At 39.8% G+C, this 9,975-nt stretch overlaps 1 protein-coding gene across 1 annotated transcript; it reads left to right on the top strand.

Moving 5' to 3' along the window:
- The first annotated feature begins 221 nt into the window (after positions 1 to 221).
- Positions 222 to 7,480, top strand: LOC139653577 (rho GTPase-activating protein 19-like). Its single transcript, XM_071530463.1, has 11 exons — positions 222 to 274; positions 638 to 891; positions 1,773 to 1,853; positions 2,437 to 2,646; positions 2,779 to 3,005; positions 3,230 to 3,316; positions 4,041 to 4,106; positions 4,264 to 4,494; positions 4,630 to 4,725; positions 4,893 to 5,003; positions 5,726 to 7,480. Exons 1-11 carry the CDS (start codon positions 228 to 230, stop codon positions 5,780 to 5,782), a joined length of 1,467 nt encoding a protein of 488 aa, XP_071386564.1. The 5' UTR covers positions 222 to 227; the 3' UTR covers positions 5,783 to 7,480.
- The last annotated feature ends 2,495 nt before the right edge of the window (positions 7,481 to 9,975 follow it).

Below are 9,975 nucleotides of genomic sequence, written 5' to 3'. Positions count from 1 at the left end.
CAAATTACTGATATGTTTGATTCATAGTAGCTTCAGCTATTAAATGCCATAGAGCTTATGGATAGAATTTAAATATTGGGTCCACACGCCTGAGCAGAAGGTGGCGGTAATGCACCAAATTCATGGATGCCAACCGCGGTAAAAAGATAAGACGAAGAAGAAGGCGTAGCCAATCCCATCATTGGGGGCGGTACTAGAAATGAAGCAGCGGAAGATTCGAAACGAAGATGGCGGCTGAAAACATTCCCCACAACAATAACAAACGAGACAGAAGGTACTAACGTTGATATTTCACTTCCTTACTATTTGTTACGTTGTTAAATGAATAGTGTGACAAATTATAGAACATAACGTTATAGTTCCCTGAGATGGCTACTAAACTATCGTTATATCCACCCGGTATTCATCTCACTTGTTAGCTGACGTAATGTAGCAACAACTTGATAAGTTAGGTAAACAGCCGTTACAGTTGACGTTAATTCAAACTAGGTTAATTTAGCTGTTTGGCTCGTTAGATTTAACAGCTAACAAGTTTACTAATGTGTCTACCTGCTCTAAACGTTCCTAATATCACCCACAAAGCCTGATGATGGCCTGAGCTCTCACACCCAAACCTCCGTCTCTCTTTGTGCCGCAGGGGCACGGTGTGCAGTGTGGTTATCAGCCAGGAGACTGCATCCACCAGCCAGCCAGTGATCTTCAACCCGGACTTCTTTGTGGAGAGGTTGAGACATGAGCGTCCCCAGGCCTTCACAGATCTGGTGCTCAGCAATATCACTCGGCTCATTGACCTCCCAGGGGATGAGTTTGCCCAGCTCACAGGAGAGGCTGAGCCCAGGCTGCCCTCCCACAGTGGCTTTCTACGCTCCTTCAACTTTCTCAAACGGAAAGGTTAGGCTAATAAAACCACTCTCAAAGTGTTGTACCATTGCTTACAAACAGTCTTTGAAAAGCATGTTCAAAAAGAATATGCTATTTTATGTCTGTGATATTTTGGGTCTGTAAATTGGCACAATGACATTGATGGTATTGCCTTAGAAAGGGCTAATTGATCTAGAAAAGGAGCAGTATTTAGCATTCATCCAGAAGCTTCACACAGCACCTGGCCTGCTGAAACTGGTGGAGAATTATCACATCTGTCTCAATGTGAAACTCCCTGCAGACTACTCTGCATCTGTTGTTGTCAAAGTGGTCTTATGTCTAGATAACAAGGCTGCCAGCTTTTGTACATTATGATAAGAACAAATTCTGAATATGTCATCGCTGTCAGGTGAAACCCTTCAGGAACTAGGGCTGCAACTAACGATTATTTTCATTATCGATTACTCAATCGATTATTTTTTTCAATTAATCATTTAGAATATAACATGTTAGAAGCCTAATCCTATGACAAATGGCCATCACAAGTTACCAGAGCCCAAAGTGATTCTTAAAATTGCTTACTTAGCATTTGTTAAGCTGTAACCAGCAATGTTTGGTATTTTTACTTGATAAATGATTTAAAAAAAATGATCATCGATTTATTTCCTGTCGATCGGCTAATCAATTAATCGACTAATCGTTTCAGCACTATCAGGAACTAAGAACAGCTTTGTTTTCACCATGCATTTTTTACATTTTCCAATGGGTTTTGAAAGGGTTTGGTAAGCCCAAGGGTCACAGAATTGGAGGAGCATGCAATCCTTTAATTTCATACGAAAAACAACAGTGATGTACAATTTCTACTGTACCAAATACAATTTATTCTCAAGGTGCCATTTGATGCCTTTCAGACAAAGGAGTGGTTTTTGGTGCACCATTGACTGAAGAAGGAATAGCACAGATATATCAGCTCATCGAATACCTGAGTAAAAGTGAGTACAGCTTTATCATTTCATAAACACACATAACATCTGCCATTTGGTGGACACTTTTGTCGAAAGCACTTTACAGTACCATGAATGCATACATTTGTAGCATGCATGGCCCCAGTGAGAATCAAACCCCGACCCTGACAGTGTTAGTGTCATGCAAACATCATCATTAATGATTGCTTGATCGGCCCCATCAAATTGTTTCATCATCTTGTAATTCTTATCTGTCATTGAAAATTAGACCTGTTAATACCAGTGCCAAGGTTGCATCCTTAATCTTTTAGTTGTTCTTAAACTTAGTTGGGGAGCAGTGAATGAGCATGAGCTCATGGTCTATTTCTAGAAAGGGATGATGTCATTTGCTGAAAGTGGACACTGGGAGCAAACGCTGGAGTCAATAATTCATCTGAAAGCACTTTGCTCTTGCTGTCTCCCTCCTTCCGTTTCATTCACTGTCTCTCTCCTCTGTGTCTCCCTGTATCTCGTTCACTCCGTTTCTCTCGACCCCATGTCTGCCGCCTACACACCACCTATCTTTTTTTTTTTTCCTCCTCTTGGGCTGTCTCTCTCCATCCTCCCTCAGACCTGCATGTGGAGGGGTTGTTCCGTGTGCCGGGCCACAGCCTGAGGCAGGCGGCCCTGAGGGAGATGTTGAATTCTGGGGCAGAGATAGATCTGGAGACAGGCGACTTCCACCCCAATGATGCAGCCACGCTGCTCAAAGCCTACCTGGGGGAACTGCCTGAGCCCCTGCTCACGCACAGACACTACCATGCCCACCTGAAGATTGGAGGTATTAACACATATACACAAATCCTTGCCATGGCCAGCATTTCATACAAAATAAAATATAATTTAAATCAATTTAAAAGCAAGAATAGATTCAGAACTGTGTTTGTCATAACCCCTTATTTACTGTGTCCAGAGCTGACTCAGTTTGACGATAAGGGGAATAAGACGGACGTGCCCAACAAGGAACGTCAGATCGAGGCTTTCCAGCTGCTTTTCATGCTGCTGCCCCCAGCCAACCGCAGCCTGCTGAAGCTGCTGCTGGACCTGCTGTACCACACCGCTCGCAACCAGCACACCAACAAAATGTCTGCTATCAATCTAGCCACGATGTTTGCTCCACACATCATCTGGCCCAAAAATGTAGGTACCTTAGGGACATTTTTGCTTCCCTCTTCTGTAGCTCTGTCTATTGGTAAACTTATTAGTTTAACTGGTAGAGACATCAGAAATGTAAATTTATATGTGGCCTTTACCAAATATGTAATAACTGCCCCCGGTATGAGTACAATTAAGCAAAACATGTCTGCAACTGTTTCCTTGACTTTGATTTGACATTCTTTGTCTCTGTAATGTTTGTGTTACAGGTGATGCCCAGCGATCTGCATGGAAATATCAAGAAACTAAATAATGGCGTAGCTTTCCTTATCAAGCACTCTCAAAAACTGTTCAAGGTGAGCAGTTTCACAATCATTCTTTTCAGAGCTTTACAAACACCAAAATATAGGCTAGGTTATTATTCTATCTATCTATCTATCTATCTATCTATCTATCTATCTATCTATCTATCTATCTATCTATCTATCTATCTACCTATCTAATCTATGTTCTGTGTTCATGTTCATCTCTATGTTCATCTCTTTGGTGATGGCAATTTGAAATATTGCCAGGTGCTCATCTACACCACAATGGGTTATTGACATTTCTTCCTTGTTATTTTTCTTATGTATTTCTTTGTTCCCCGAGTGAGCACTTCATGCCAGTTGGCCTTGTTCCCATGGTTACATGTAATGCAAACAGGATGATGCACGGAAGGAACACAGCAGAATTTACATGTGAAAGCAATTGTTACTAAGTGATCCTGAATCATCACCTTTTCATGTGCTCCATGTGATTGGCTGATACAGTTTGCATGCTATAATAAGAACTTATTATGTTTCACCTGCTGTATTGCACACATAATGTACCTTTCCATCTGGAACAATGGCAATTATCTCTCTCTGAGTTAATAAAAGACACCATGCTATATGGTGGGAGTGGGGCAATTAATTTCTAAAGTCACAATATGGTACACTAGATTAGGTCTTCAAACAATCTTAAGTAGTTTGCATGTACATTCAGCATAAACAACAATGCATTCATTTTGTTTATTGTTTGTTTTGTGTACTTTCATTGAAGGCACCTGCATATATCAAAGAATATGCCCGCTTATACTTCACAGGATCAAAAACCCTTCAGTCAAAGGTCAGTGAATTTCTTTCTTTCTTTCTTTCTTTCTTGGTTTTTTCTTGCCTTCTCTCTCTCTCTCTCTCTCTCTCTCTCTCTCTCTCTCTCTCTCTCTCTCTCTCATTATGTCCCTCCTACTCTATATCCCGTCACATATTATGTCTGACCTTTCTAGGATGACCTGACACTGTGTGCTGGGACTAAGGACAGACCAGTGGCTGGGGATGTGGTAGCAGACGGTGCCCGTTCCCCCTCCATCAGAACAGGTGGAGTTGTGGTCAGTAGCGCCTGCTCCATCACTGGGTCGTCTGTGGGTCAGAGCCACACTGAAGCTGCCCTCAGAGAGCTGTACCAGCAGGTCAGCAAGATGCCTGAGTCTGCCAAAAAGAAGAAACTCATCAGACAGGTATGTCATCCCACTTATTTTAGCGTCGCTTTTACATGAGGGGAAGGAAGGAACATGTGGATAAACGTCCAGCAACTCAGCGTTTAAGGTGTGTTATATTTGTATTTATGTGTGTATGTGTCTGTGTGTGTGTAGTTTGAAAAGCAGCCTTTGCTGACACCTTCGCTTGACGCTCAGACACCGCTCAACAGGAAACATCGGCGCTCACGCTCCTTTGGGGGAATTATCAAGGTATATTTATAATGCTCCTGTGTATAGCGATTCCATTCACTGTTCAGTGTTCATACCATCTTCTTCTCTATTTTTGTGATGCTGCACCTCATGTTGATGTCAGTTAATACACCCCCACCCCTTAAAAAAAAATTCTCCCCCAGTAATGAATATTGTTTGTGAAACAGAGGAGGGCGTTGGGGAGCCAGTCATCAACAGAGAAGGAAAGCAGTAGACTGGCGAGTCCTGTACCCAGCGGTTCAGTGGACCAGGGAAAAGAAAACGTCAGCACTGGAGGAGTGAGTATGGCGTCATCACACCCCACCACAAACATATAATGTTGCGAATAACTTCTCAGTCTCTTAATCTTACAGAATACTAGAGACAGTTGTGTTGCAGGCATGGTAGAAAATAACTAGTAATTTAGAATTCAAAGTGAGAACCTGCTTCTTGTGTAACGTAGGAATCATCAAATCATCACCAAGGTTAGCATAGATCATCACCTAGTGGTCCTATAGCTCAGTGTGTACAATATCACACTAACAATGCCAGGATGAGGGGCACTATTACTGCTGGGGCCAATCACTAAAAATATGCATCCATAGTAGTGCGAGTGGTTTTGCATAAAAGTGGCATAATTATTTCCACTACTTAAGTGGCGGAATTAGTATTGCATTGTTAGAAGATGGGAAAGCATCTTCAATTAAAGTGTTTTACTATGGGAAATAATCATGTTGTGTTTCTATTTTACCAAACCAATTAAATTGTCACATTTGAGTGGTGGGAGAGCATGATTCACTCCTAAAGCTGTCGGCTAGTGACTAGAGTAGTTTTCCCCATGATTGTGCTGGAGGACTTTCTGGCACCTCCAGCCGTCTGTGGCTCACCACAGGCAAGCATGGCCTCACTTTCACTCAGTAGAGCTTACATTGCTAATGATGCTTGATGGGCTGAGCTGAAAGGATTAGAAATGACCTAACATTCTTTTTTTCCCCTCCCTCTCTCTTTCCATCTCCTCCAGGATTTGTTTCTTCGTAAAAGGATGTGCGCTTCACCAAGTAGGGAGACATCAGTATAGCTGTTAGGTTAAGGGATCTTGTGACAAATTATATATTTGTCTCCCTGTTATATATGCCGTGTGATATATGATAGTGTTTGTGATGGACTGTTGCCTTGTCCACCTCAGGACTGGGTTTGTAGCCTGAGTCGTTGATGATCTTTCTCAGTAAAACTGCTGGATAAATGAAATGTAAAAGCCATGTCAAGATCTGCGATCAATAGATTTTAAGATTCCTCAAAAAGTCTTACAAGAGTCTTACAATGAGATGACAAGTATGCAAGAAAAACAACATAATTCCTTTGCAGTTTATTTGATTCCAACTAATGCAGGTTAGTAAATCTTAAGCTGGTAGAGGTAAAGAGGGGGAGTGATGTTACATGCTTTATGTTTGTGCAGAAATAATGCAATTATCCAGTTTTAGTTGCTAACCTGAGCTCTGGACAGCCTTTCCCTGTGAACTGTCCTTCCCTTACCTCTTCCTCATTCCATTCAGCATGATGCAAATGACATGCATTCAATCATATTTAATTTCTGACTCATTTTGGAAGTAATATTGACTGAAAACAGATCTGTTTTTTTAACTTAATTTGCCTCATTTTTAAAATTGATTTTGTTTAAGTTCTGGAATCTAGTGCATCAAATGTAGTGATAACAATGTTATGTAATGTGCTGGCATGGTTAAATATGCAATGTATTGCTAAGCTTTTTAGTTTACTTTTGTCTGTTTTAAATGTTTTATTTGCCCCTAAGTTGTAGTGGCTTTAGTTAGATTGACACAGTGTAGACTGTTCAACAGACTGTTACTCTTAGAAAAATGGTGGTGAATTCAGAGTTGTGCCTTAAAGTGAACATATCTATAGCTACTGTATGATGCATTTTCTATTTAACTTTATTTAAGCATATGTTTGATTGATTTATTTTCTTTTTTGATAAATAGCCTATATAGGTTTGAGACTGAGCGTATGTCAAAATAGCTTTAATGAATTCACTCAAGTGTCAGAGAGTAAACTGAGGGAGTGAAGGGTAAGTGAGAGAACGAAGTGCTGAAGCGAGGACTTTCAGTATGTTTGGGAATGAAAGGCCAAAGGACTAGCTCATGTGTTTGCACAGTTGGTGTGAACTTGCGTTTTCTTGGGAGTGATTTACTTTAGCCAAAGCCTTAAGCTGTCAACACTGTGATGCATCTTTTTTATTTAAAATACTGCTTCATATTATTTTATTTTGTTTCTGTTTTTATGTTTTTTCTATACAGCTTTTATTTTTTCTCAGGTCAGTTTTAATTCTCATGTTATTATGCATTTTCTTTTCTATATGCATTTTTTAATGTCTCTACAAATGTTCAGCTATGCAATGCTTGAATTTCATTTTGCTGTATTGCTGAGCTTACTAAACTACCACCACGTCCTAAAACCTGGGGTTGGACACACACACGCACACACATAACACACATATACCACAAACGACACACGCACAGACAAACAAGCATTCTCCAGGCATTAACTGACTGGTATACATGATTTCCTGGTGGAGAGCTTTCTGGGGATTTTAGGTTTATCCCTTCTATAGCAGCTTCATTGTCTGCTTCGCCAAACTGTTACAATTGAATCCTAGAAAATACAATAGAATCCTAATATGATACATGCCACATGGTCTGATTTACGCACCATGTAGACTGATATTGATGCTACTGTGAAGCTATGCAATACATCTTAATTAAAAGACATGAAGCCATGATGTAGTTATGTGTTTATTTGAATACTCAGGAAATCCATGCAGTAGTAAATGTGTAGACTTAAATGTTGAATTATTTTCCTCGCTTTTCCCTCGCTTTTTTTCTTTTTAATTTCTGCCTTCCCTCCCTTTTGATTTGTGTAGTGTTTCCATCTGCAGCAGCAGGATGCAGTTCTACTCACAGCCACAAGGTGATGCTGTTTAGAAGCAAATAATTAGTCCTCAAAAGCACTTAAAAATCCAATCATCACAGACCAGTTGTGTTTAAGACATGCCCATCAACACATGCAACTCCATAGCTGTTCCTTAATTGATGAGATAAAAGTGCTTAACATTAACTGCCACAGTTCACTGTTTTAAATAAGATGACGCTTTTCTGAGTGCTCAAATTTGATGTGGACTTGGTTGTCCTTCAGTGGATGATATGAAGCAGTGAAACCTAATTCACTTTCTTTCTATTATTGGTTGTTTTTCAGGGTTCATTTTTTTTTTATTCAACAAAAATAATCAGATTTTATATGAGTAAAACAACAAAAACTTCACTTAATGAAAAAAAAAATCACTACAATAATTTTGTAATTCTGTCAAAAATGTGACAACTGAAAATTGTTAGACTAATGGACATTAAGTTGAAAATGAAAATGATATTTGATTGTATCTCTGCCGTCAAAAATATCCACTATCCCTCTTGTCTTGCTTTGCCCTCACCCCAGCTCAGATGGTACATGTCCAATGTCCTAGAGCACTAAAATATTCTGCAAACTGTTTCGAACCTTAGTATGCCTATTGCAACAAATACATCACCACAAAAAACTAATGAAAAAAAGAATTGCTCAAAAGGAAACATAAAATTGTTACCAAACTTATTACTGCTCTATTTGCAGTAAATGTTTTGCCAAAACTGATGAATAAAAAAAAATGAATATTGCATGAAGTCGAGGGTAAGTGGGCAGAGAGTAAGAGCAAATAGAAAAGAAAAGGCAGCTCTCCACAATAGGAGGAATGTCCCAGTGTGTCATTATGGTGTCCATGTCAATGCATGTTTGGTATTGTAAGTATATGTTGTACACATCTGTTTGCAGGGGCCTGCTCTTTCTCATGTTCTGTAAATACACAACAGGCAGCTTCCATGATAGGAATAGTATTGTTCTACAGTCAAAACTCAAATCAAGGAGGTTTTATTTAGCATTCCTATACTCCAGAAGGGGCCTTATGACTGTAAAACGACTCAGACATACTGTAATCAACTATACATTATCTGGTGTGCACACAAAACCCACAAGCGTACATATTGAGTATGTGGATTTTTTTTTTTAATTTATGTAGAAAAATGTGTTTCCTGCAAGCTATTGCTGTCTGTTCCTCCATATAGTAAAGGTTATTTCTAGTGAGCCAAACAACAGATGGACAACAGCATTGTGCATTTGTGTTAAAAGGGAAAACCAGAGAATTTTAGGATTAAAATGTTTTTTTTAGGCTCTGGGATGGCAGTGTGTTATTGAAGATCCTGTGGACAGAATTGGGAATGGAGGGATTTATCATGCCTATTCTCTGATGTGCAGCTCCACCGACTGTGAAATGTGAATGAACTGAAAAGATGGAAAATAGGGTCTGCGAGAGCATGCAGTTGAATTTTCTGGCTGCTGAATTTGTTTCAGAATTTTTTACACGACTACAGAATAAAGTGTGTTTATTAAGTCAAGCTCACACTACGAGTTGACTAATTCAGTCCTCCATTCATAGTCAACAGAGCAGCTCCCAGAAAATGTTGATTGAACTCCACAGGCTACAGGAATAATGTGAATTCTTAAATTGACCGGTATTCCCCATTAAGTTAATTTACTTTCTAATCTAAATCCATTGTTAAAGATGTCCTCTGTTTTGTCAATTCTCCTCTCCCAGACTAATTGCAAATTGCTACCATGTCCTCCCACGCCTTTGAGAGCGGCAGAATAATTCCTGCAGTGTATTTGTGTGCATTCCTATCACGGCTCTGTGAGAGAGCAGAGGGACGTTACCACCACCCCCCATTACCACTAAACACCACTGTCTCCTCTTTAATTAGCCATTCATGGAAGGAAGATCTACACTGCACTGACACTTTTACTGGGCCAGATGGAGCTCTTTCTGAGGTGTGTGTGTGTGTGTGTAGGGTATTCCTACCTGCATGTGCACATGGATACATTGGCATATATCTGTGTTTGGTCAGAATTGGGCAGGCAGAGTACACACACATACACTACCAGTCAAACTTTTGGACACACACTTTTCTTTGTTTTTTACTATTTTCTTTCACATTTTAGAATAGTAGTAGAGACATCAAAACTATGAAATAACACATGGAATTATGCAGTGACCAAAAAAGTGTTTATATATTTGTGTGTTCAAACATTTTTCAAACGCAAAAGTTTCTGCTTGCACCGTTCCTGCTCCCTCTTTCTCTTTTTCCTCCTACCCCCTTTGTCAGCCAAAGCGATCGG

The sequence above is a fragment of the Centroberyx affinis genome, unplaced genomic scaffold, assembly GCF_046629955.1.
Source record: "Centroberyx affinis isolate AG114_WGS23_722 - 3 ecotype Tasmania unplaced genomic scaffold, CSIRO-AGI_Caff_v1 ptg001928l_1, whole genome shotgun sequence".
In the NCBI taxonomy this organism is placed as follows: Eukaryota; Metazoa; Chordata; class Actinopteri; order Beryciformes; family Berycidae; genus Centroberyx; species Centroberyx affinis.
This window is presented reverse-complemented; position numbering and strand designations above follow the sequence as displayed.

What these genes read in the sequence shown, in the direction of transcription:
- LOC139653577 (XM_071530463.1), top strand. Translation starts at nt 228, where the DNA reads ATGGCGGCTGAAAACATTCCCCACAACAATAACAAACGAGACAGAAG. An exon ending in TGCCCACCTGAAGATTGGAG is followed by an intron (nt 2,647 to 2,778) that starts GTATTAACACAT and finishes TACTGTGTCCAG; the next exon opens with AGCTGACTCAGTTTGACGAT. An exon ending in CCTTTGGGGGAATTATCAAG is followed by an intron (nt 4,726 to 4,892) that starts GTATATTTATAA and finishes TTTGTGAAACAG; the next exon opens with AGGAGGGCGTTGGGGAGCCA.